Here is a 27,235-nt window from a genome sequence, read left to right as displayed (position 1 = left end):
GGAAAGAAGAGATGAGCTTTGACAATTACCTATTGTGAATGGTGGATCCTGTCTTGTCTGTCATTCTAATCATTCCTGTAATGATATCACCTCTGTGTATAGATAAGCAGATAACTGCAGTAAAGTAATCTGTACAGACCAAGAAGTGGAAATTAAAAAAAACGTGATTTAAACAGTAGGTCATTTTCTGATGACACATCTCCTTTAAAACTCACTGATGATGGGAGTGGTAATGTGTGTGCAGAGGTTTGTCTGGGTGGCGCTTTAAAAAATCCATTTAATAGCTCCGTCCAGGTGCACAGAGACTATCAGAAGCTTGGATCTCACTACAGTATGTCTGAACTGGAGCTTTACCTGGACCTGTTCTCCCAGCCCTGCAGATCTGTTTATCTCTTTGCAAAAGCTAACAAAATCCCATTTAAGCACCATGAGATGAAGCTGTTTAAAGGTTAGCTTGGCAACTCCTGCCCTTTGCCTCAGGATTAAGAGAAGTATACATGTCTTATAGCTATAATAGGAACTGAGGAAAGTGCGGGATGCACATGGGCGGTATCTGTATTTTGCGGAACCCGCAAATTACATACGGTTGTTTGCATTCAGCCTAAAGGAAAGAATCATTGCGGCAATAGCGCTCTCAATATTATTGGCCATATATGGATTTCTGTCATCATCTAACATAGTGCTGGGATATACCGTATATATTTTTTTAAACTATTGGTTTCTCAGAATGGGTTTATATACAGAAATGTTCCTTGATACTAAATCTAAATATCAGATATGTAGCAAGGCTCAATTGACTTTTAGCAGTTTTTCCTGTGTTCTGGAGTATTTTATTACCAGAAAGAGCAGATATACCTGCTGTACCACTGAAATCTATAGATAATAAAACAACCTGCTATTTAATGGCTAAAGTTAATGCAGCTCTGGAACATATTCCCCTTACAAGCTGCAAAGTGATTCCAATTTCCACTCCTATATGTCATCACTACAACTGGTATTATTACAAATTAGTGTCCTTTCTGCATTGAAGATGCACATTTAAGTTGGATTCTTTGTGTTGAGCATTTTTGACCTACATGTAAGGCCTCATGCACACGACCGTATTTTTTTGCGGTCCGCCAAACGGGGTACCGTTTTTCCGTGATCCGTGATCGTTTTTTCGTCCGTGGGTCTTCCTTTATTTTTGGAGGATCCACGGACATGAAAAAAAAGTCGTTTTGGTGTCCGCCTGGCCGTGCGGAGCCAAACGGATCCGTCCTGAATTACAATGCAAGTCAATGGGGACGGATCCGTTTGACGTTGACACAATATGGTGCAATTTCAAACGGATCCGTCCCCCATTGACTTTCAATGTAAAGTCAGGAGTTAATATACCATCGGATCTGAGTTTTCTCCAATCCGATGGTATATTTTAACTTGAAGCGTCCCCATCACCATGGGAACGCCTCTATGTTAGAATATACCGTTGGATTTGAGTTACATCGTGAAACTCAAATCCGACAGTATATTCTAACACAGAGGCGTTCCCATGCTGATGGGGACGCTTCAGGTTAGAATATACTAAAAGAACTGTGTACATGACTGCCCCCTGCTGCCTGTTGCTGCCAGGCAGCAGGGGGCAGTTCCCCCCTGTAGTTAACTCATTGGTGGCCAGTGTGGCCGGCCCCCCCTCCCTCCCCTGTAGTTAACTCACTGGTGGCCAGTGCGGCCGGCCCCCCCCCTCCCCTGTAGTTAACTCATTGGTGGCCAGTGGCCCCCCCTCCCCTGTAGTTAACTCATTGGTGGCCAGTGGGCCCCCCCCTCCCCTGTAGTTAACTCATTGGTGGCCACTGGGCCCCCCTCCCCTGTAGTTAACTCATTGGTGGCCAGTGTGGCCGGCCCCCTTCCCTCCCCTGTAGTTAACTCGTTGGTGGCCAGTGGGCCCCCCCCTCCCTCCCCCTCCTAATTAAAATCTCCCCCCTATCATTGGTGGCAGCGGAGTGTACCGATCGGAGTCCCAGTTTAATCACTGGGGCTCCGATCGGTAACCATGGCAACCAGGACGCTACTGCAGTCCCGGTTGCCATGGTTACTTAGCAATTTGCAGAACCATTATACTTACCTGCGAGCTGCGATGGTCTGCGTCCAGTCGGGAGCTCCTCCTACTGGTAAGTGACAGGTCCGGCCGGGAGCTCCTCCTACTGGTAAGTGACATGGATTGCTAAGTAACCATGGCAACCGGGACTGCAGTAGCGTCCTGGTTGCCATGGTTACCGATCGGAGCCCCAGCGATTAAACTGGGACTCCGATCGGTACACTCCACTGCCACCAATGATAGGGGGGAGATTTTAATTAGGAGGGGGAGGGAGGGGAGAAGGCCCACTGGCCACCAACGAGTTAACTACAGGGGAGGGAGGGGGGCCGGCCGCACTGGCCACCAATGAGTTAACTACAGGGGAGGGGGGGCCCACTGGCCACCAATGAGTTAACTACAGGGGAGGGGGGGGCCCACTGGCCACCAATGAGTTAACTACAGGGGAGGGGGGGGGCGGCCGCACTGGACACCAATGAGTTAACTACAGGGGAGGGAGGGGGGGCCGGCCACACTGGCCACCAATGTGTTAACTACAGGGGGGGGGCTGCCCCCTGCTGCCTGGCAGCACCTTCCAGGCAGCAGGGGGCAGTCATGTACACAGTTCTGTTAGTATATTCTAACCTGAAGCGTCCCCATCACCATGGGAACGCCTCTGTGTTAGAATATACTGTCGGTTCTGAGTTTTCACGAAGTGAAAACTCAGCTATGAAAAAGCTTTTATGCAGACGGATCTTCGGATCCGTCTGTATAAAAACTAACCTACGGCCACGGATCACGGACACGGATGCCAATCTTGTGTGCATCCGTGTTCTTTCACGGACCCATTGACTTGAATGGGTCCGTGAACCGTTGGCCGTGAAAAAAATAGGACAGGTCATATTTTTTTCACGGCCAGGAAACACGGATCACGGATGCGGCTGCAAAACGGTGCATTTTCCGATTTTTCCACGGACCCATTGAAAGTCAATGGGTCCGCGAAAAAAACGGAAAACGGCACAACGGCCACGGGTGCACACAACGGTCGTGTGCATGAGGCCTAAATGAGATATTTTATGTGTATAGCTATAGTTGTATACTGTATAGTTCATTCATTAACAATTATTTTTAAGAAGGATAAAATGAACAATATGCACTATTTAACGTATTACAACAAGGAATGACACAGCATTCTGAGAAAAACATGACATCTGTGGGTTAATCTTTAGCTGGAGCCATTCACTTTGGACTGTTTACTATATCTCTGTTGTAGCAAGTGGAAAACACACCCAGGGCAGCACACAGTAGATTGCTGTATAAGCTGATAGTAGGAAAGTATTATAGTAAATGAGTTTACTCTTTACATTTGTTAGATGTGCCTTTTTTGTTCGTTTTCTCATGCTATGTTTATCCAACAGTATCTACAAAAGAGAATTCACAGTTAACTATAACCAACCGTGCTAATATTAGATAAATAGGAGCACATTTAATAAGACCAGCGTTTTAGACTCTGGTCTTAATAAGCCCTATATCTGGCGGTTATGAGGAGTCACAGGCCTCTACCTAACTTCGGCGCATCCAGCGCCAGTTTTAAATGCAAGACAGCTTCTGAGCAGGAGAACGGAAAGGCTGAACGCTGATGTGAACTCAGCCTTAGGGCTCATGCACACGAACGTATTTTCTTTCCGCTTCCGTTCCGTTTTTCTTGTGGACCATATGCGGAACCATTCACTTCAATGGGTCCGCAAAAACCATGGAAGGTACTCTGTGTGCATTCCGTTTCCGTATTTCAATATTTCCGTTTCTCAAAAAAGTAGTGCATGTCCTATTATTGTCCACAAATCACGGTCCGAGGCCCCATTCAAGTCAATGGGTCCGCAAAAAATACAGAACGCACACAGAACACATCCATATGTCATCCGTATTTCATCCATATTTTGCGGATCCATACTGTAGAAATGCTATGCCCAGCCCATATTGCTCATGTGTTTGGTGATTAATAAGTTACTGTTTCAGTTTCCGATCTGCAAAAAACGGATCGCATACGGAAACCATACGGATATGTTTTGTGGTACAATGGAACGGAAGAGGACTTAAATCAGAGAAAAAAAAACCTCAGATACGGAACAACGGATCAGTGAAAAACAGACCGCAAAACAACAACGGTCGTGTGCATGAGCCCTAAGACATAAAAAAAAACATACATATGTGGTATCATTGCAATCATACTGATCCAGAGAATGAAGCGCACAGGTCAGTTTTGCCACAAGGGGAACGCCGTAGGGACAAAACCAATTTTTTCAATTCCAACACATTTGGAATTTTTTTCCAGCTTCCCACTACATTGTATGCCATATTAAATGGTGCCATTAGAAATTACAGCAAAAAAAAAGCCCCCATATGGATATGCGAATGGAAAAAAAAAACTATTATAGCTCAAGGAAGATAGGGAAGAAAAATGAAAACAAAACTCTGGTATCTTAAGGGTTAATAAAGTTAAGTGTAAAAAAAAAAAAAAAAAAAACACAGCAGACACAGAAATCTGCTTCTACCCAGAGACTGACAGACATGAAAAGCTGCTGCGAGAGGTATTAGTGTATATACTGTATATGCTCTGACACCTGTTACACGGGTAGTTAACTGAAAACTGGGTCAAATGGTTGCTCACATGACTCATGCAATGTTTAGTCATATCTATCTCTCTATGGATACAAAAATGGACTGTACCTTATTTTTTCTTTAGGGACAGGCAAATGCATGGATATAAAAAGGTCTACAACCCAAATTTTAAATAGATATAAATTAGAAAATGGTTCCACACACTATTCTCATAAATAAATATAATCGTTCAAACCAGAATACCACTTTAAATATCACTGTATGTCACTCTGTCAACTCTGGGCCGGGAGTATGTCAGTCTGATGCTACTGAAGTGACAGGGAGTTGAAATGGTCATCACTCTGTCATTAAATATGGCAAGTATAGTAATGAAAATGAGCCCTAATAAGAGCTAATGGCAAGAGTTAAGGTACATTCACACGACAAAATGGATGTTAAAAACAGATAACTGTATGACCATTTTGCATCAGTGGTTGCATCAATGCTCTATCCGTCTACCCATTTATAATGTCTATTTTGCCTCTGTATTTAAAATCTGTTAAATTTTGTAAATTTTATTGCCTTTTTTTAACACCTTAAGGACACAGCCTTATTTTACCTTAAGGACCAGGCCATTTTTTGCAAATCTGACCAGTGTGACTTTAAGTGGTGATAACTTTAAAACGCTTTGACTTATCCAGGCCATTCTGAGATAGTTTTTTTCGTCACATATTGTACTTCATGAGACTGGTAAAATGAAGTAAAAAAAATTAATTTTTATTTATAAAAAAAATACCAAATTTACCCAAAATTTGTAAAAAATTGCTAATTTCCAAGTCTCAATTTCTCTACTTCTATAATACATAGTAATACCTACAAAAATAGTTATTACTTCACATTCCCCATATGTCTACTTCATGTTAGGATCATTTTGGGAATGATATTTTATATTTTGGGGATGTTACAAGGCTTAGAAGTTTGGAAGTCACTTTGTGAGTCTTATATAATAGAAACCACCCAAAAATGACCCCATTCTAGAAACTACACCCCTCAAGCTAATCAAAACTGATTTTACAAACGTCTTTAACCCTTTAGGTGTGTCACAAGACAAGAATTAATGGCAAATGGAGATAAAATTTCAGAATTTAGATTTTTGGGCAAATTTTCCATTTTAATCAATTTTTTCCAATAACAAAGCAAGGGCCAAACAAAACTCAATATTTATTGCCCCGATTCTGTAGTTTGCAGAAAGACCCCATATGTGGCCGTAAACTACCGTACGGGCACACAGTAGGGCGTAGATGGAAAGGTGCGCCATATGGTTTTTGGAAGGCAGATTTTGCTGGACTGGCTTATTTACACCATGTCACATTTGAAACCCCCCTGATGCACCCCTAGAGTAAAAACTCCATAAAAGTGACCCCATCTAAGAAATTACACCCCTCAAGGTATTCAAAACTGATTTTATGAACTTTGTTAACCCTTTAGGTGTTGCACAAGAGTTATTGGAGTTATTTTGCACTTTTTTTTCTTTTTTTTTTGGACCGTGTTAATATGGGGGGGTTAGGTCATGAGGTATTTTTATAGAGGAGATTATTACCGACGAGGCGATACCTAATTTGTATACTTTTTTTAATTATTTTAGTTTTTACAATTTATTTTGGTGTCTCAAGTCTGAGAGCCAGTTTTTTTATCCGATTGTCAGTGGCTAAATTGGGATATAAATTTAGTACTCCATGGAAGTGTGGTAATCCCTGAAGCAACCGTCAATGCAGAGGCCCGGATGCACACTCTGCACTTTTTTGGGGTTCGTCCCTTCTTTCCAGTATGGGGGACCACACCTGGAAAGTGTTGGCCAGGGATGATCCGGGCGCCCTTCAGTTCCCGAGGTACTCCGGCCTGCTCTTTCCCGGTCAGAAAAGATCAGGGCCTTGAGGACTGCCTCATAGAACTGAAGGAATGTCCCTGTGTTGCCAGCGCTCCGGGAAAGCACAGAAGAGTTGTACAAGGCAACTTGCACCAAGTAGACCGCAACTTTTTTGTACCATGCCCAGGTTTTGCGCATGGCATTATATGGCTTGAGGACTTGATCAGAGAAATCAACTCCTCCCATATACCGATTGTAGTCAACGATACAATCGGGCTTGAGGACCGTTGCTGCGGTACCTCGCACAGGGACAGGGGTGATGCCGTTACCATGAATTGTGGACAGTACAAGGACATCCCTCTTGTCCTTATATCTGACCGGCAACAGGTTTTCACTGGTAAGGGCACAGGTCTCACCCCTGGGGATAGGTACCTGGAGGGGGTGGGCAGCGAGGCCGCGTTGATTTTTCCGCACGGTCCCACAAGCGGACGTGGATCTCGCAGCGAGGGACTGGAAAAAGGGGATACTAGTATAAAAGTTATCCACGTACAGGTGATAACCTTTATCTAGCAGTGGGTGCATAAGGTCCCACACAAGTTTCCCGCTAACACCCAGAGTGGGGAGACATTCTAGGGGTTGAATACGGGAATCTTGCCTTTCGTACACCCGAAAATTGTAAGTGTAACCTGAGGTACTCTCACAAAGTTTGTACAGCTTTACTCCATACCTCGCCCGCTTTGAGGGAACATACTGGCAGAAAATGAGTATCCCCTTGAACGCATCGAGAGACTAATCAACCGCGACCTCCCTTCCAGGTACATAGGCCTGTAAAAATTTCGCCCAAAAGTGATCGATGACCAGCGAGTCAGGCGGTCATAGGCAGGATCCCCTTGGGGGGGACATGCTGCATTATCTGAATAATGCAGGCATTTCCGGATGGCCTCAAACCGGGTACGTGTCATGGCCGTACTGTAAAGTGGGGTCTGGAAGAGGACGTCCCCACTCCAGTAATGCCTGACACTAGGTTTCTTGACTAGGCCCATGTGCAGCACGAGGCCCCAAAATGTCCTCATCTCGGCTGCACTGACCGGGGTCCAGCCACCGGGCCTAGCCAAAAAGGAGCCCGGGTGTTGAGCAACAAACTGTTGGGTGTACAGGTTTGTTTGCTTCACCATTAGATTTACCAGTTGGTCACTGAAGAAAAGACTAAAAAAGTCATATTCAGTGAAGCCCACTGTGGAAATCTGGATTCCTGATTGGCCTACAAACTCAGGAATCACAGGCTCAAATCGCTCTGGGTACACCAGACAAGTTCACCGGCAGTGGGGTGGATTTAACTGGTGGGTCGGAAAACTAGTACGAGCCCCAGAGCGGCTCGTACTAGGGTGGGCCACAAGGTCCCTAGCATGGCGGTCCCCTTGCTCCGCCTGGCGGCGTCTCCGCCGCCTTGGGGGCTCATCATCATCGCTAGATGATGAGGAGGACGCAGATGACAACAGGAAAGTGGGGTCATCCTCGTCCTCACTAGGACTCTCGGACTCAGAGGCAAGCTGGGCGTATGTCTCCTCGGCCGAGAACATCCGGCGGGCCATAGGGGAGTGTGTGTCTGCGTGTGTGTGGGGGCACGGGTGTTTGCGTACTTATCCCTAAAACTAACAGAAAAAAAAAAGACTAACTAAAAAAAGGGGAAAAAGGAGGAGGAGAGGAGCGCTGGCAACATTTTAATCTCCCGCCCGCTCGCCCACCTACCAATCAGAGGCGATCCTGAGAGGTGATGTCACATCACCTCTCAGGATCGCAGGATGGTGATTGGTGGGGTAAAAACACACCACCGATCACCATCCTGTTCCGGGTTATCGGGTCCTCTGAGACCCAGATAACCCGGAAACGCAGCAAACCGCAGGTCTGAATTGACCTGCGGTTTGCTGTGATCGCCTACACGGGGGAGTCACAGGACCCCCCGGCGCATTGGCCCCAGGCCCGGGTTCGGAAATACACAGGGCGTACAGGTACGCCCTGTGTCCTTAAGTACCAGGACATCAGGGCATACCTGTACGCCCTGTGTCCTAAAGAGGTTAAATAAACAACCCTGCAGTGCAGCCAGTATCTATAATAACTCCCATAGTACCTTCAGTATATATAATGCCCCCATAGTGCCCTCAGTATATATTATGCACTCATAGTGCCGCCAAGACATACAGTGGATAATTCCCTCCACAGTTCTCCCAGGATAAATAATGCCCCTCAGTAGTTCCCTCTATTTTAAATAATGCCCCCCAACAGTGCTCTCTGTAGATATGTCTCCCAAAACCCCTCAGTATGTATAATGATCCCTTTTTGTGCCTATAGAAATATATATATATAATTCCATTACCACTTGTGCCACCATATATATGTTTCATGTCCACCCCATTACCACCACCGCCCATGTAGCACTGACTATATATGTCACCTGCCGAAATGGCTGACAAATGTTCCCTCTGGTCAGTTCCGTAGGATAAAGTGGAACTGCACAGAGGGACACACTTTTGAGATGGAAGCCACTGAGATGAAAAGACAATTTATTGAGAAAGAATATCCTGAAAACTTAGTGGAGGAGTCACTCAACCAAATTAGAAAATTGGATAGAAGAGAGTTCTTCAATAAGGAGGACAATAAAGATAAAAATGAGATAGATAAAAATGAGAAAGATAAAACCCAAAATAAAGAAGAAGCCATGAGGGTTGTTCTTCCATTTAATGAGAACTATAGGAAGATTCAGAAAATTATTAAAACCCATTGGCACCAAGTGTTGAATGACAAAATTGTGGGACATCTACTTCCGACTGTTCCGACGATTACCTTCACTAGGGCACCTAATCTAGGTATTAAGGTGGCCCCTACCGTAAAACCGTGGAAACAGAATAAGTTGAGTTTTTCACGAACTTGGCTGAGTCTGAAGGGTTTTTACAAATGTGGAAGGTGTATGGGTTGTAGAATGAATAAAAAACCCTGCCTGACGACTAATGTCCCGTCGACTCAGAACGGTTATAATTGGGAGATAGAAGATTGTCTTACATGTGACTCCAGTGGAGTTATCTACCTTCTCCAGTGCCCCTGTAACAGACAATACATAGGACGTACCAAGAGGCCATTCAAAAAAAGAGTGGCCGAACATATTGCCAACATCAGGAAGGGGTACGATAAACATTCCCTATCTAAACATTATAAAGAGATGCATAATCAGGATCCATCGAGTCTGGTGTTTACGGCACTGGAGAAGGTGGAGAAACACTGGAGAAGTGGGGATTTTATTAGACAAATGTCTAGGATAGAATCCAGACGCATTTATGAATTTGGATCTCTACAACCGAAAAGCCTTAATTCGGAGTTGGGAATTTTTGGATTTATGTAGGTTGGGTGTCTCGTGGCCGATGGCACGTCGCATGCTAGGCCGTCTATCGGCGCTGCGACGTGTCCTTGGCTCCTAGATACCCACCCTCCTTTTCTCTATCAAATCCTAAGAATTCTAGGATTCCTACAAATCTCCAACTTTCAAGATTCCTCACAGCTATTATTTATTGTTTTATATTGTTATATGGTATTTTAATCTTCAGCATTTGCTTAATAATTTTTTTATCACAAAATGTCATTTTATAAGTGTTAGCAATTCGATATTAAGCTTATATTTCACACAATGATATATCACACCAATTGGGACATCTGGGCCAAAAAACGCATGTGTCCCCAAAAAAACGCATGGAAACCGCAAGTAAGAAAAAGACATTAAGGCTGTATAGAATTACTCCCTGATTATGTGGGAGGATTCCCTGGCCAACTGGGAGTAGTATGAACAACAGGTGTCTTAGATTTGGGAAGTAATTAAGGAATGGATAAAAATGGAGGCCAAGCAGGCTGACACTCGACCACTGAGGAAGGGAGAGTGAATCTACCCGAAATGCGTATGGTGAAACAAGTGATGTACCTGCATTGAAAAGCCTCCGATAACACTGTATGGCCATACAGAAGAAAATCTCTACAGTAAAGGATCAACTATTTTTATAGTAGAAAGCTGCACCGAAGGAAATTGCGGAATAGAGTGGCAACTCCCGCGATCTTTGGAACTCCCGCGAAATTCAAACCAGCTTGCTGTATGGAGCGACTGAATAAGCTGGCAAACATTTAAAGCTCCATTGTAGCAACAGGGAGACAGCAGACACTAGACGGTAAGCCAAATATCGATTTAAAGTTTACTTCGATTCAAAGTTTACATCGACCTTAAAAGGAAATGCTATAAGAGACTTTTCATATTATCAGGATTCCTGTGGATACTTTATGAACATATCGTGCTCCCAGTGAATACATCTACAATATTTAAAGTGACACTCAGTTTCCCAAATTGGGATAGAGCTCTAGAGGAAATACCTCCTCCTTCCCAAGATCTGGACAATACTTGAAGTCTTTGGTGTGATATATACCATTGAATTTATCGACTATATTATCAAGTGGTATCGAATATTTTATTATCGAATATTTTAACACTGAATTTTTTACCATTCAATATATTGAATAATTTTATCGAATATATTTTCTACCGAATATAGTATCGATTATATCTACCATAGTATATGTGATTGTAATGTTTTTTATTATTGCTGCATTGTTTTTATACATTTTATTACTTTGTATTTTATGGGGATTCAATAATAAATATTTTCTGCATATGCCAATTTGGTTGCCAAGAGTCCCCGCTCATTTTCCTATTGTTATATATATATATATATATATATATATATATACACTCACCTAAAGAATTATTAGGAACACCTGTTCTATTTCTCATTAATGCAATTATCTAATCAACCAATCACATGGCAGTTGCTTCAATGCATTTAGGGGTGTGGTCCTGGTCAAGACAATCTCCTGAACTCCAAACTGAATGTCAGAATGGGAAAGAAAGGTGATTTAAGCAATTTTGAGCGTAGCATGGTTGTTGGTGCCAGACGGGCCGGTCTGAGTATTTCACAATCTGCTCAGTTACTGGGATTTTCAAGCACAACCATTTCTAGGGTTTACAAAGAATGGTGTGAAAAGGGAAAAACATCCAGTATGCGGCAGTCCTGTGGGCAAAAATGCCTTGTGGATGCTAGAGGTCAGAGGAGAATGGGCCGACTGATTCAAGCTGATAGAAGAGCAACGTTGACTGAAATAACCACTCGTTACAACCGAGGTATGCAGCAAAGCACTTGTGAAGCCGCAACACGCACAACCTTGAGGCGGGTGGGCTACAACAGCAGAAGACCCCACCGGGTACCACTCATCTCCACTACAAATAGGAAAAAGAGGCTACAATTTGCACGAGCTCACCAAAATTGGACTGTTGAAGACTGGAAAAATGTTGCCTGGTCTGATGAGTCTCGATTTCTGTTGAGACATTCAAATGGTAGAGTCCGAATTTGGCATAAACAGAATGAGAACATGTATCCATCCTCTGATGGCTACTTCCAGCAGGATAATGCACCATGTCACAAAGCTCGAATCATTTCAAATTGGTTTCTTGAACATGACAATGAGTTTACTGTACTTAAATGGCCCCCACAGTCACCAGATCTCAACCCAATAGAGCATCTTTGGGATGTGGTGGAACGGGAGCTTCGTGCCCAGGATGTGCATCCCTCAAATCTCCATCAACTGCAAGATGCTATCCTATCAATATGGGCCAACATTTCTAAAGAATGCTATCAGCACCTTGTTGAATCAATGCCACGTAGAATTAAGGCAGTTCTGAAGGCAAAAGGGGGTCCAACACCGTATTAGTATGGTGTTCCTAATAATTCTTTAGGTGAGTGTATATATATATATACTAGCTGAAGGACCTGGGTATATTTCATCTATTTAATTTAATGTTTGTGTGTGTCATTAAAAGATATTGACAGTATCCACCGCCTTAACAGTGACCTCCATAGCCCCCCACCCCTTAACACTGCCTCCCCCCACAGTGCCCCGTCTCCTTAAAATGGGACCTCCACAGCAGCTCATCCTCTTCACTTTGACCTTCATAGCAGCCTTCCCCTTTAACAGTGAGTTTCACAGCATACCACACCCTTGACAATGACCTCCACAGGGGCCCCCCCCCCTTAACAGTGGCCTTTACATCAATCTGCCCCTTAACACTGACCTCCATAGCGGACCATCCCTTAACTGTGACCTCCATAGCAGCCTGCCCCTAGTGTAGCCAAAGGTCCAGTTTTAGGCCGGACAGTCCGGATTTTAGACTCCCTGTCCTCCGTCTGGTGCAGGGCCTGGATGAACACAGGGATGTCCTTTTGAACAGCTCACTCTCAGACAGCAGCCTGTACCTAGAAGTTGATTTTTAACTTAATTTTTTAATCCCTGTCGGCTAAGGAGTGGGAGGGGGCATGGCCTAACCAAGTCGGGGGCATGTTCTTTTGAGCAGCTAACTCTAAGACAGCAGCACTGTGCTGTCTTGAGTGTGAGCTGCAGGGAGAAAGTCACCATCTCTCCCACCTCTGCAGCTGACAGAAGTTGATTTTTAACTTCATTTTTTCAATCCCTGTCGTCTGAGGAGTGGCCTAACTGGATCGGGGGCGCAGTTTAGCAGGACCTAGAAGTTCATTTTAAACCCCTTAGTGACCACTAATACACCTTTTTACTGACGTAAACTAAGTTTTTTTTTAGCTAAACAACTGTCTTTAATCAATCATTACATGTACCCAAAATGGTGCATTAAAAACTCCAACTTGTCCTGCAAAAAATAAGACCTTATATAAGTACATTGATGAAAAAACAAAAAAGTTATAACTCTTGGAATGCAATTTGTTAAAAATGTGTGTGGTTACTAAAGGGTTAACTTTTTTTTTTTTTAATCCCTGTCAGCTGAGTGGGGTGTGTGGCCTAACCATATTGGGGGCGTGTCCTTTTGAACAGCTCACTCTAAGACAGCAGCACTGTGCTGTCTGAGAGTGAGCTGCAGGGAGAAAGTCACCGTCCCTCCCACCTCTGCAGCTGACAGAAGTTGATTTTTAACTTCATTTTTTCAATCCCTGTCGACTGAGGAGTGGGAGGGCGCGTGGCCTAACCGGATCGGAGGCGTGGCTTAGTGAGACCTTGGGGCGGGGTTTTAAGTCCGTCTTTTCAGGGTGGCCTGAATAGCCACCCTACCTGCCCCCTGAACTGTGACTTCCACAGCACTCCGCTCCCTTAATAGTGTCATCCACAGGTATTAAGCCATGGCTTTACTTCAATAGCAATTATCCTGGTGACAGATTTTCTTTAAAGCTCACCTACAGCAGTGAATAAAAATGGCTGGGTTGTTATGGAAACCTGGAGTTAAACTGTGTATGTGGAGGCTAATGGCCTGCGAGCTTCTATTGGCTGATAAGGGTCATGTGACCAAGTTTCCATTGGCTAATGCATTTTTTGGGAATATCTCAGGAACGATACGTCCTAGAGAGCTGAGACTTGGTCTAAACCCTTCCCAGACACCTGATGTACCTGTGTGCCAAATTTCGTGATTGTAAATGCGACGGTGCAGATTGCTTTAGCGAACATACATACATACAGTACATACACACACACACACATACATACACTCAGCTTTATATATTAGATATACAGGGTGGGCCATTTATATGGATACACCTTAATAAAATGGGAATGGTTGGTGATATTAACTTCCTGTTTGTGGCACATTAGTATATGTGAGGGGGGAAACTTTTCAAGATGGGTGGTGACCATGGCGGCCATTTTGAAGTCGGCCATTTTGAATCCAACTTTTGTTTTTTTTATAGGAAGAGGGTCATTTGACACATCAAACTTATTGGGAATTTCACAAGAAAAACAATGGTGTGCTTGGTTTTAACGTAACTTTATTCTTTCATGAGTTATTTACAAGTTTTTGACCACTTACAAAATGCTTTCAATGTGCTGCCCATTGTGTTGGATTGTCAATGCAACCCTTTTCTCCCACTCTTCACACACTGATAGCAACACCGCAGGAGAAATGCTAGCACAGGCTTCCAGTATCCGTAGTTTCAGGTGCTGCACATCTCGTATCATCTGAAGGCAATCGTCTATGCTGTGAATAAAGTTACTTTAAAACCAAGCACACCATTGTTTTTCTTGTGAAATTCCCAATAAGTTTGATGTGTCACATGACCCTCTTCCTATTGAAAAAAAAAAAGTTGGATTCAAAATGGCCGACTTCAAAATGGCCGCCATGGTCACCACCCATCTTGAAAAGTTTCCCCCCTCCTCCTATCCTAAAGACGCCCCCCTCCGCATGTTGATTGACAGGGCCAGCGGACGGGATCTTTCTCTGCTGGCCCTGTTTGCATTCAAAATCTGGCGCCTGCGCCGTACCTGTCTTCAGTCGGCGCAGGTGCACTGAGAGGAGGACGCTCGCTCGGCGCTCCTTCCTCAATGCGCCTGCGCCTGGTGTAGATGTGATGTCATCGGCGCAGGCGCATTGAGGATGGAGCGACCGAGCGAGCGTCCGCCTCTCAGTGCGCCTGCGCTGACTGAATACCGTTACGGCGCAGGCGCGAGATCTTAATAGCAAACAGGGCCAGCAGAGAAAGATCCCGTCCGCTGGCCCTGTCAAGCAACATGCAAAGGGGGCGTCTTTAGGATAGGAGGATGCGGCTTTTAAAATATGCAAATTACCTTGCTACCAGCAAGTAGGGCGGCTACTTGCTGGTAGCAAGGTAATTTGCATATTTTAAAAGTACGTTTTTAACAGAATCTGCTGAACCAAAATGATTAATTACAGTATGTATGCATAAATCGCAGTATAGGGATTATAAGTAACAAAAAAAACTAAAAACTGTTTAGTGGGGTGACAGAAGCCCTTTAATTTGAGGGTATTTACATCCAAATCAGGTGAACGGTGTAGGAATTACAACAGTTTGCATATGTGCCTCCCACTTGTTAAGGAACCAAAAGTAATGGGACAATTGGCTTCTCAGCCGTTCCATGGCCAGGTGTGTGTTATTCCCTTATTATCCCAATTTCAATGAGCAGATAAAAGGTCCAGAGTTCATTTCAAGTGTGATATTTGCATTTGGAATCTGTTGCTGTCAACTCTCAAGATGAGATCCAAAGAGCTGTCACTATCAGTGTAGCAAGCCATCATTAGGCTCACATCAGTGAGATAGCAAAAACATTAGGTGTGGCCAAAACAACTGTTTGGAACATTCTTAAAAAGAAGGAACGCACTGGTGAGCTCGTGGATGACCGAAGAATTCTTTCCCTGGTGAAGAAAACACCCTTCACAACAGTTGGCCAGATCAAGAACACTCTCCAGGAGGTAGGTGTATGTGTGTCAAAGTCAACAATCAAGAGAAGACTTCACCAGAGTGAATACAGAGGGTTCACCACAAGATATAAACCATTGGTGAGCCTCAAAAACAGGAAGGCCAGATTAGAGTTTGCCAAACGACATCTAAAAAAGCCTTCACAGTTCTGGAACAACATCCTATGGACAGATGAGACCAAGATCAACTTGTACCAGAGTGATGGGAAGAGAAGAGTATGTAGAAGGAAAGGAACTGTTCATGATCCTAAGCATACCACATCATCAGTAAAGCATGATGGTGGTAGAGTCATGGCGTGGGCATGTATGGCTGCCAATGGAACTGGTTCTTTTGTATTTATTGATGATGTGACTGCTGACAAAAGTAGCAGGATGAATTCTGAAGTGTTTCGGGAAATATTATCTGCTCATATTCAGCCAAATGCTTCAGAACTCATTGGACGGTGCTTCACAGTGCAGATGGACAATGACCCAAAGCATACTGCAAAAGCAACCAAAGAGTTTTTTTAAGGGAAAGAAGTGGAATGTTATGCAATGGCCAAGTCAATCACCTGACCTGAATCCGATTGTGCATGCATTTCACTTGCTGAAGACAAAACTGAAGGGAAAATGCCCCAAGAACAAGCAGGAACTGAAGACAGTTGCAGTAGAGGCCTGGCAGATCATCACCAGGGATGAAACCCAGCGTCTGGTGATGTCTATGCGTTCCAGACTTCAGGCTGTAATTGACTGCAAAGGATTTGCAACCAAGTATTAGAAAGTGAAAAAGTTTGATTTATGATTATTATTCTGTCCCATTACTTTTGGTTCCTTAACAAGTGGGAGGCACATATGAAAACTGTTGTAATTCCTTCACTGTTCACCTGATTTGGATGTAAATACCCTCAAATTAAAGCTGACAGTCTGCAGGTAAAGCACATCTTGTTCATTTCATTTCAAATCTATTGTGGTGGTGTATAGAGCCAAAAATGTTAGAATTGTGTCCATGTCCCAATATTTATGGACCTGACTGTGTGTATATATATATATATATATATATATATATATATACATATATCTTTTATTTTATTTTTTACAGTCATCACAGGTTTTAGATTTAGTGGCCGTGTTATTTTCACCCACCTCATGTAGCCCTACCCTAAAGAAGTCTATGATTTCTATGATTTATAATTAGCATATGATCCCTATTCTATCTGTATCTATACAGTAGAGCAAGGTATGTACCTACTGCTGTCCCTGCTCTTCTTGTGTATCCACAGTAACTCAACACATTGGAGAATTTGAGTTCTCTGGGAACTAAGATGTAACTTACTTGAACATGATTATATCTTATTTTTACATATATCTTTGTAGGTGATCATCTCTCTGAAGAGTTTAAAAAAATAAATCCATTTCATAAAGTTCCAGTCCTCAAAGATGGAGACTTCACACTTGTTGAGAGGTGAAAATACACTCTTTCTATTCTACAATTTTGTTTCCAATAACTATATTTGTTCATTTTTCAGAAACTCCTTTGTAATTTATTCCCAGTACGGCCATTCTCCGTTACCTGGTACAAAAATGTAACACCCCTGACCACTGGTATCCATCCAACCTTCAGAAACGTGCACGCATTGATGAATATTTGGCTTGGCAGCACACCAACACACGTCCTCATGGCTGTAGAGTTTTCTGGATTAAGGTAAGTGGAACATGGAGAAACTTTGGCACTATTTATTGTTCCGTGGACTGCTTTCACGAAACAGGAGGTGTGAAACCACTGTGTCATACCTCCTCTAAGGGCGTTGTCTAAGTGAACACCTGGATCTTCACATTACCCCTGATGGTGGGGATAGACTTTCCCGAGGGGAACACCAGGTCGCTACCTCTTGAGGAGGATTGGCACATGAGGCAGCTGGTCCAGGTGGACCAGGAGATACCTGGGCAAGGTTCCAGAGGTACAGGCTGATTCGTAACCAGGAGCAACAGTGCAGGACCAAAGGATGAGGCGGAGGCGAAGTCAAACAGGCAACAGGTCAGGTGGCACAGGTACAGGTCAGGCAATCTGGGTCGGCAACAGGAGAGTCAAGGCGAGCAGGCAGGTATTAAACAGGTATTAGAGTCCAGGAATACAAGTATGAGTCAGGAACACAAGCAGCAGGGGCGTAGCTAAAGGGGAAGCAAGGGAAGCGGCTGCTTTGGAGCCCGAATTCAGAAGGGGTCCACCCAGATTTTATCATCAGGGCCCCCTCAACAGTATTATACAATACATTATTATACAATAAATCATATACAGTATATACATGTAGGAAACCGATAGAGCGGCTGCCGGGCTTCACCTAGGAGAATGATCTAGACTAGCCATAGGAGTTGGGGTTGCACAGGAGCAGAGGGGTTCAAAAAAAGTTGCTAGGGGGGCTGTTCAAAAATTTGCTGTGGGGCCCAGTCATTTCTAGTTACGCCACTGACCAGCAGATAATAAGAACCTAAACAGGACACAAGGATTTTGACACTAAGGCTTCTGGGAAGGGGGCTGAGCCACTTATATATGTGCGCTGGCCCTTAGGAAATGCTGCAGGAAACAAGCAGCAAGCATGCTGTAGCCAGGGCTGAAAGGAAACACTGGCAGCAGATCACCGCTGAACATGGTGCCCGGGACCTCGATGGTAAGCCGGGGATCAGTGGCGCACAGCAGCCGCTGTTAAAATTGACGATACTTTTTATCAGAGAGCACTCAACTGTTATCAGGCATCTAGTTATAGGTAATGCAGAGGTAGCAGTCACACACAGGCCCTGGTGTCCTATCATAATGGGTGGATGGGATCAGTGATGAGCGGCAGTGGCAATATTCGAATTTGGGTGAATATTCATCCTATGTTCGTGAATTCAAGATCTCCAGTCATTATTTTCTTGATTGTGAAAATCGGCAACCGTAAAATCTGTGATAAAAATTTGCGATACAAAAATTTGCGATCAACACTACTCCTAAATTCAAAGATATTGCAGCCTTCTCATTGGCCCACAAGCAAGAAGCAGTGTTGGATCATGGGTACTGATGAAAAAAATCTAGAATATTCACGATTACGAAGATATAGCACTATATTCTAGATATTCTCGAATTCTCGAAATGCCAATATTTACAATAAAAATTAGCGATTAGAATATTTGCGATCAACAGTAGGTGGGATGTATATAGAATGCTACTCGACAATAATCTGTAAAAAAGTATTCCTCGAAATATGGCTTGGTTTGGATACAATCAGGTATACACAATCACAGCAACACACATATAAAAAACATGGGCACATATACCTGGGAGCAAAAAAGTATATAGTACCTTATATAATTACATCCCTGTAAAAACTCTATATTGCTTTCAGAATGTGAGGAGCAAAAAACAAAACAAGGGTTAATAAGAAATGTTACAAACCTTTCTAGACATTATACATATATGGGATAAAATTCCATATTCTGTTTGACCCACTCTTGTCCTTCTGACATACAAAACTAATTAACTGTGAGCATATATCTGTCTAGAGGTAGCTTTTACTACCGACTATAAATTGTTACTCCTGCATATTTTAATATTGCCTGTGTTGTTGGTTCTATGTAAATGTCTGAGCACCTGGAGTTTTATTCTTAGGATGTGCAGTGTACAGTATCTTGCACTTATGCCATGACTTTTACAATGACAGTCATCAAGGACATTAGCCAAACATGGGATGTACCGCCCAAAGGTAGCAGCTGAAAGTAGCTGAAGGCAAGCACTGAGGACTCATGGGACAATATGGAGGTGTAATGGGAGCTGAGCAGAAGGGCAAACAGGGTAAAATGTAAATAATAATCACAGACATAGGAGAGGTGCAGAAGGAAACAATTTTACTAAAGTATAGCAATATGACAATATGGCCTCTAATGGGTTACATACAGTCTACTCCAAGGAATGGCACTGGTTGTGAACATTGCACAACTATGGTGCACAAATCACAAGTGGCAAGGTGGCACTAGAAATGGTCCATCTTCTTACCTTGTTTGATGACATATGCATTTTCTCTGATACAGGGGTATGTTCTTGACATGGTTTCTTAGCCCTGGCTCCACACATGGCCCTCTCATACAGATTGTGGGAAGTTGTTACCTCCATTCTACCCCTCAGGCTCTCAAACTGGTAAATGCCTTACCAGGGAGGCTCGTTTTTTTTTTTTTTTGCTGGGCAATCTGTAATTTCTTTTAACACAAACAACCTTTGATGACTTTTTTTATAGAATTTTTTTTAGGTGGAATGGCAAAGTGACCAAAAAACAACAATTTTAGCATTGGGTTTATTTGTTCGCCATGTCAGTTAAATAATGGAATAATTTAATAAATTGCGTTACAAAAGTGGAAAGACAATTTTTTTTTTGTTCTTTTTTATATACACTCACCTAAAGAATTATTAAGAGCACCTGTTCTATTTATCATTAATGCGATTATCTAGTCAACCAATCACATGGCAGTTGCTTCAATGCATGTAGGGTTGTGGTCCTGGTCAAGACAATCTCCTGAACTCCAAACTGAATGTCAGAATGGGAAAGAAAGGTGATTTAAGCAATTTTGAGCGTGGCATGGTTGTTGGTGCCAGACGGGCCGGTCTGAGTATTTCACAATCTGCTCAGTTACTGGGATTTTCACTCACAACCATTTCTAGGGTTTACAAAGAATGGTGTGAAAAGGGAAAAACATCCAGTATGCGGCAGTCCTGTGGGCAAAAATGCCTTGTGGATGCTAGAGGTCAGAGGAGAATGGGCCGACTGATTCAAGCTGATAGAAGAGCAACGTTGACTGAAATAACCACTCGTTACAACCGAGGTATGCAGCAAAGTATTTGTGAAGCCACAACACGCACAACCTTGAGGCGGATGGGCTACAACAGCAGAAGACCCCACCGGGTACCACTCATCTTCACTACAAATAGGAAAAAGAGGCTACAATTTGCACGAGCTCACCAAAATTGGACTGTTGAAGACTGGAAAAATGTTGCCTGGTCTGATGAGTCTCGATTTCTGTTGAGACATTCAAATGGTAGAGTCCAAATTTGGAGTAAACAGAATGAGAACATGTATCCATCATGCCTTGTTACCACTGTGCAGGCTGGTGGTGGTGGTGTAATGGTGTAGGGGATGTTTTCTGGGCACACTTTAGGCCCCTTAGTGCCAATTGGGCATCGTTTAAATGCCACCGGCTACCTGAGCATTGTTTCTGACCATGTCTATCCCTTCATGACCACCATGTACCCATCCTCTGATGGCTACTTAAAGCAGGATAATTCACCATGTCACAAAGCTCGAATCATTTCAAATTGGTTTCTTGAACATGACAATGAGTTCACTGTACTAAAATGGCCCCCACAGTCACCAGATCTCAACCCAATAGAGCATCTTTGGGATATGGTGGAACGGGAGCTTCGTGTCCTGGATGTGCATCCCTCAAATCTTCATCAACTGCAAGATGCTATCCTATCAATATGGGCCAACATTTCTAAAGAATGCTATCAGCACCTTGTGGAATCAATGCCACGTAGAATTAAGGCAGTTCTGAAGGCAAAAGGGGGTCCAACACCGTATTAGTATGGTGTTCCTAATAATTCTTTAGGTGAGTGTATATATATGAAATGGAGAAAGGGTGGGTTGCATTTGTAGTATATATTTTTTTAAATATTCATAACACTTTAGCTTTTTTTTTGTTTGTTTCCTTGGGGGATATGAAACTGCAATTGTTTGATCACTTGTACTACACACTGTAATACCTCTTTATTACAGTATATGGGTGTATGGTGATATCTACTGACAGTTATTACATCCTGCGAGAGGTCGGATGTAATAGAGGCCAGAACATAGTAATTCTGGCTGCCATAATCTCCCTCCCTCTATCTAACTGCTCAGATGCCCAGGTCGCTATTAACCATGACATCTCAGGTGTCAACAGTGAGAGCCAGGTGCTGGTTGTACAATACAGCTGGCATTGAGAATGCATGGCATAGACCCAGCTCCTGAGCTAGCACCATCTGTGAAATGTACTATTATAGCACTGAGTGTTAACTGATCAGTGTCTGCCACACTTTTTCTATGCAAATGGATATAATAAGGCTTCTTTCACATTTGCGTCACAGCCTTCCGGCAGGCTGTTTCGGCATAGAATGGCGGGAATTGGCCGGACAAAAGCCACTGCATGCAGCGTTTTTTTCTGGCTGAATACCGGCATATTTGCTGGATAGCGGCCGGATCTCCACTGGACCCTATGGCCGGCTGGCATTTCGGTGACATCCAGCAATGTGGTATTCAGTGAACTCTGGCAGACTGTTTTCTGCCGGAACAGACTGCAGGAATGCTGTGCCGCAAATGTGAAACTAGCCTAACAAAGTATACTGTTCTTTACACATGAAAGTCAATGGGCAGTGTATGTCACTGAATACATATGATGGAAGGAAAAACAGTATGAGACCAGAGCCTAAAATACATCTACAGTGCTAAAATATAAATTTTATTATTCTTATGATTAGAGATGAGCAAATTTCCGCTTATGAAATTTGTTCACGCTTCGTTTGTTGATTAAAGGTGAATTGCGTTATGGATTCCGTTACCACGGACCATAACTCAATTCTATGACAGAATGCATAACGGAATGCCTTTAGAGGTATTCTGTTATTCATTCCGTCATAATAGAAGTCTATGGGCTGCAAAACGGATCTGTCCCGTCTCCGTTATGCAGGAGAGGACTCCCCTGCATAACGGAAATGGGACGGATCCGTTTTCCAGCCCATAGACTTCTATTATGATGGAATTAATAACGGAATGCCTCTAAAGGCATTCGGTTATGCATTCCGTCATAGAATTGCGTTATGGTCCGTGTTAACTGAATCCATAACAAAATTTACCTTCAACCAAGAAAAAAGTGTGAACGAATTTCAAAATATGAAATTTGCTCAGCTCTACTTATGATGTAAAATTTTCTGGCATGAAGCAATTTTAACTGTTTGATTACAAGTAAATGTTAGGAATGTTTAAATTTCAAATACTCTTGCAACGTTCAATCCTGTCAAAGAATGGTACTTAATATTAATATTTTTAATATGGCCTACAAAACAATTTGCATATCTGGTAGTTATGATTCAGCACATTCACTGCTTAGCTAGACATTCTGCAAATACAGATACACATCTTCTATTTCTGGAGGATAAGACACTTAATTTGCATTTCCATATAATCAGGTTAAATTTTAATCCTTACTGCAATATAAAAACTACCTCTGCGTGTCATACAGCATAACCGTGTCAGTTCAATGTGGTTTGGTTGTTACCTGTGCTAGAATCATAAAAATGAAGGTAATTTATAAGGATCTCTGCAAGTTTTAACTTTTGCTTTTACAAAAAGGAAGAGGTTACTAAAACTGTAGTGGACTGTAGGGGACTGTAGCTGGAATATGATATTTTGCAATGCTAAAATATCCAGATATCTGGATTTTGTTCTTCACGTGAAGTACCCAGAGTGACACACAACATACAGATATTCCTTAAAGAAGACCTGTCACCTCTTCTTAAATCTTTGGTTTGGCAACTACTTACATTCCCCTTGTAATAACAATTTTGGTGCATCTATTCTTATGACTCTGTGCTGTACCATTCCGCGACTATTCCTTTGATTAGATCCAAAAGAATTGTCAGCAGTTTGCAACGAGGGTCCAGCTGGGTGTTACCAGTTGGTAGTGGGTCCCTACACCGTCTGACACTGGCAGCACTGATTGAATACTATCAGACTGTACAAGGTAGATCATAATGACAGTAACTAGAGCTCAAATGTATCTTAATAACCAAGTGGAAAGCAATGATTAGGCCTTTGTTTAATTACTCTTTGTGTCATTAAATATTTTTAGTGTAAAGTTTTTGTTGGTACATCTAAATTTAATTTTATACAGTGTATGACTCCAGCTATTATGGGTCATGAAGCAGCACCAGAAACACTTGACTACGTCCTTTCGGAGTTCAAAGACATCTTGACACAGCTTGAGGAGAAATTCTTGCACGGAAGACCATTTCTGGCCGGTGATGAAATATCACTGGCAGATCTGGTGGCTATTGTGGAAATCATGCAGGTGAGAACATGGTATCCCAGATAAACACTTATTATATTAATCAGCTATTCTTTAGGAGGTATTCTTTTTTTCCAGTCAGAAGAAGATCCACTAACACAACTTTCCTTAAATGTGCAGCTAGATTAGGCACCATATGTGAAGAAGAAAACTTGATTTTTAGAGCCCCAAACTGTCCAGTAGAGTAAAAAAAGAGCCCTTAAACTCATACAGTATATGTTCAAAAGCTTGAGGAATTTATTTGATATTCCAGAAACACGTCAGACTTGGAATAAGAAAACAAATTCATTTTATATTTTTTTTTGTGAATTGTCCTGCTCTTAATTTTGGTTGTCTTAGGTGACCCTTTTACATGAAGACAACTATTTAAAGCGTCTGGCAATTTACTGTTGACCAACGTGTATGTAAAATGAAGTTAGGCACTTACTAATGTAGTAAGTCTTTGTCAATATTCTGTGATGTTTGCTCAGTTTCATAACCCATGTCCCCTTCTTGGGCAGATCTTCTGTGCTGTCTGCATAGAGGTCCTGTCTATAAGATGGCCGCTGATGGAAGGTCATGTGACCAGACACATCAGTTTCCTTCATTCAAACACATTGTACTAAACTCCCACCAGTACAAGTGCAGATGGCAGGTGCAATGTATTTCAATGGAGAAGACTGAGTTATTTGCCTGGTGACCCTGGATTAGCAGCCAAATTATGGACAGAACCTCAGTGTGGACAGCAGAAAAGACTTGGCCAACAAAGTGTATATCTTGCGAAATATATAAAATATTACAGGTACAGAATAACAACAAAGGCTACAAATATTAATAAGTACCATATAGCCATTTTACATACACATTGATTAACATTAGCCAGAAACAGGCCAACCCCATAAAGTTTGCCCATGGGCTACTAATCAAACCATGGTTGGACTCGATTATCAGAATACAAAACTAGTAAAACAAACTTTTTACACAATAAATAATGGGCCTCAAAAAGTTCAGCCAAGACCTAATGCTTTGTACTGGCGGCAATATCTTATAGATTCATTCATAGATATTGTATTTTACATTATTGATTATATGTCCGGAGGGTAGATAAGAATGCCCCATTACATCTTTCTGGAAAAAGAAAAAAAATGCCTTCTCTGTTGTATTATGAAACCTTTTTTTTTTCCATTTAGACATACTGGATACCACTTTGTTATTGTTTCTAATTTCAAATCTGGACACAGGAAAAGGTTTATATATCTCCCAGAGAATGAAAACTGTCCCATAAGTTCCACCTTCTGGATTTGGCGCCCTATCAGTCAATGTCAAACTTTAAAACAAGCCTTGGAACATGACAGGCCAGAATCCTACTTGGTACTGATGACGGTCAAGCACCCTATTTGGTTTGGCTATTTTCCCTTTTCATGTTCCAAGGCTTCTTAAAAAGTCGCACATTGATTTATAGGGAGCCATTTCCAGAAGGTGGCAGTAGAAAGCCTAGTTTAAACACCGAACAATCCATCATTTTATTATATAATATTTAATGCATTTGGAAAGTCTTCAGACTCTTTCACTTTTTCATGTTTTGTTCCATTGTGGTCTTGTGCTAAAGTAAAAAAAAAAAATCTAAATTTTTCCCATCATTCTGCACTCAATACCCATAACAAAGTGAAAACAGAATGTTTGAAATCTTTGTTAATTTATTGAAAAAGGAAAAACTAAAATATTGCATTGACATTTCAGACCTTTACTCAGTACTTACAGTGGTTGAAGCACAATTGGCAGTAATTACAGTGTCCAATCTTCTTGAGTATGATGGATGATGCAAGATTTGCACTAGTGTTGAGTGAATCGAAGCCCAAAAAATTGCCTTCAATCTGAATTTCAGGAAAAATTGGAATCTATTTTTCCTCAAATGGCAGCAAAAAAAATAAAATACTCACCTCATCGATTTGCTTGCTGAGAGGCCGTCGCATCCATCTTGATTAAAGATACCGTGCAAAATATCGCTCAGATTGACGTCACATGTTCACCTCGAGTGAGATTTCATTTGGTATCTTCAATCTCTGAGCTCTACAGGCAGTTTTTTCCTCACAATGGCTTGTTTTTTGCTCTGATTTGCATTGTCAGCTGTGAGATCTAGACATGAGTGTGTCTTTCCAAATCAGGTCCAATCAACTTAATTTTTCACAGGTGGACTCCAGGCAAGATGTTGAAATATCTCAAGATGATCCAGAGAAATGGGAGGCCCTCAGAGCTAAATTTCAATTCTCATAGCAACTTATGCAGATTGATGAAGGAAAACTATTTTTATTTTATTTTAGTAGAAGGCCGCAACATAACAAAATGTGAACTTTCTGATTTTCTGAATGCATTGTATTTATAAACAGAAAGTAGATCATGACTTTTTGAAGTTTTATCAGAAAGCTTTTGTAGTGTGAGAAGAAACCAATATATCTGGAGGAATTCCACACTAGTACAGGTAGATTATATGAACTCCCTGCAACAGTTGCCTGAGTTAGATTCAAAATCATAACTACAGAATGTTGCAGTGCTACCCACTGATCAGCAATAATGACCTATTTCAGTTTAGTACTAAAATATTGCAAACATCTTTGATAATTTTGAGTTTCCTGTTCTCCATTCTGCAGGTAATTGCAAGTGGAGTACCCATTTTTGAAGAAAGACCAACGCTTGAAGCATGGAAACAGAGAGTTGAGGATGCTCTGGGGCCAGAGCTCTTCAGAGAGGCTCATGAGGACATCCTAAATGCCAGGGAACGACAGCTTAAGTTCTTGACTCCTGAAGTTAAGGAGCAATTCAAAGGCAGACTTCTCCTGTTTTCGAACTGTGGAATGTGGTTGTGCTAAAGCCTTCCTAAATGCAATCTATCTAATCAGAGAAGGCTTATATATACGCATTTAAGCAATTCTGCTTACAAAGTTTTTGTTGCAGTATCTGTAGTTCATGAAATTTGAAACTAATTTTACACCGTTTATCCCAGTTTTTGTATAGAAAGCAATATAAAATATTTACTCATGCAATTTGTTTGGTAAAAATAACCAGGGTCTTACTGGCTCACCAAAGTGCCAGAGGATCCTCTGAAGGGCCCAAGCTTTGACACAATAAGGGGTCTTTTATAAAACAGGGCCCCTTATAAAGCAGATCTACTAAGGTCAAGCAAAGCGCGGGCTTCCAGAATAATTTTCTCTAGTGGGCCTAAGGAAATTCAGTCTAATAATAAATATAATCCACTGCAATTTTAGATCTCAGTTGAAAAATAAAACTTCAGATTGTAGAAGACACAAGGGGAATATTTGTCTATTCT

The 27,235-nt window shown here is 42.2% G+C and overlaps 1 protein-coding gene across 1 annotated transcript; it reads left to right on the top strand.

Moving 5' to 3' along the window:
* Positions 1-297: 297 nt before the first annotated feature.
* Positions 298-27,235, top strand: LOC120989084 (glutathione S-transferase theta-1-like). The gene is made up of 5 exons (XM_040416965.1): positions 298-448; positions 17,182-17,269; positions 17,359-17,509; positions 23,758-23,934; positions 26,559-27,235. Exons 1-5 carry the CDS (start codon positions 334-336, stop codon positions 26,775-26,777), a joined length of 750 nt encoding a protein of 249 aa, XP_040272899.1. The 5' UTR covers positions 298-333; the 3' UTR covers positions 26,778-27,235.

Source organism: Bufo bufo, chromosome 2 (assembly GCF_905171765.1).
Source record: "Bufo bufo chromosome 2, aBufBuf1.1, whole genome shotgun sequence".
NCBI lineage: Eukaryota > Metazoa > Chordata > Amphibia > Anura > Bufonidae > Bufo > Bufo bufo.
Note: the sequence above shows the minus strand (reverse complement) of the source record. Positions and strands in the feature narration are given on the sequence as shown.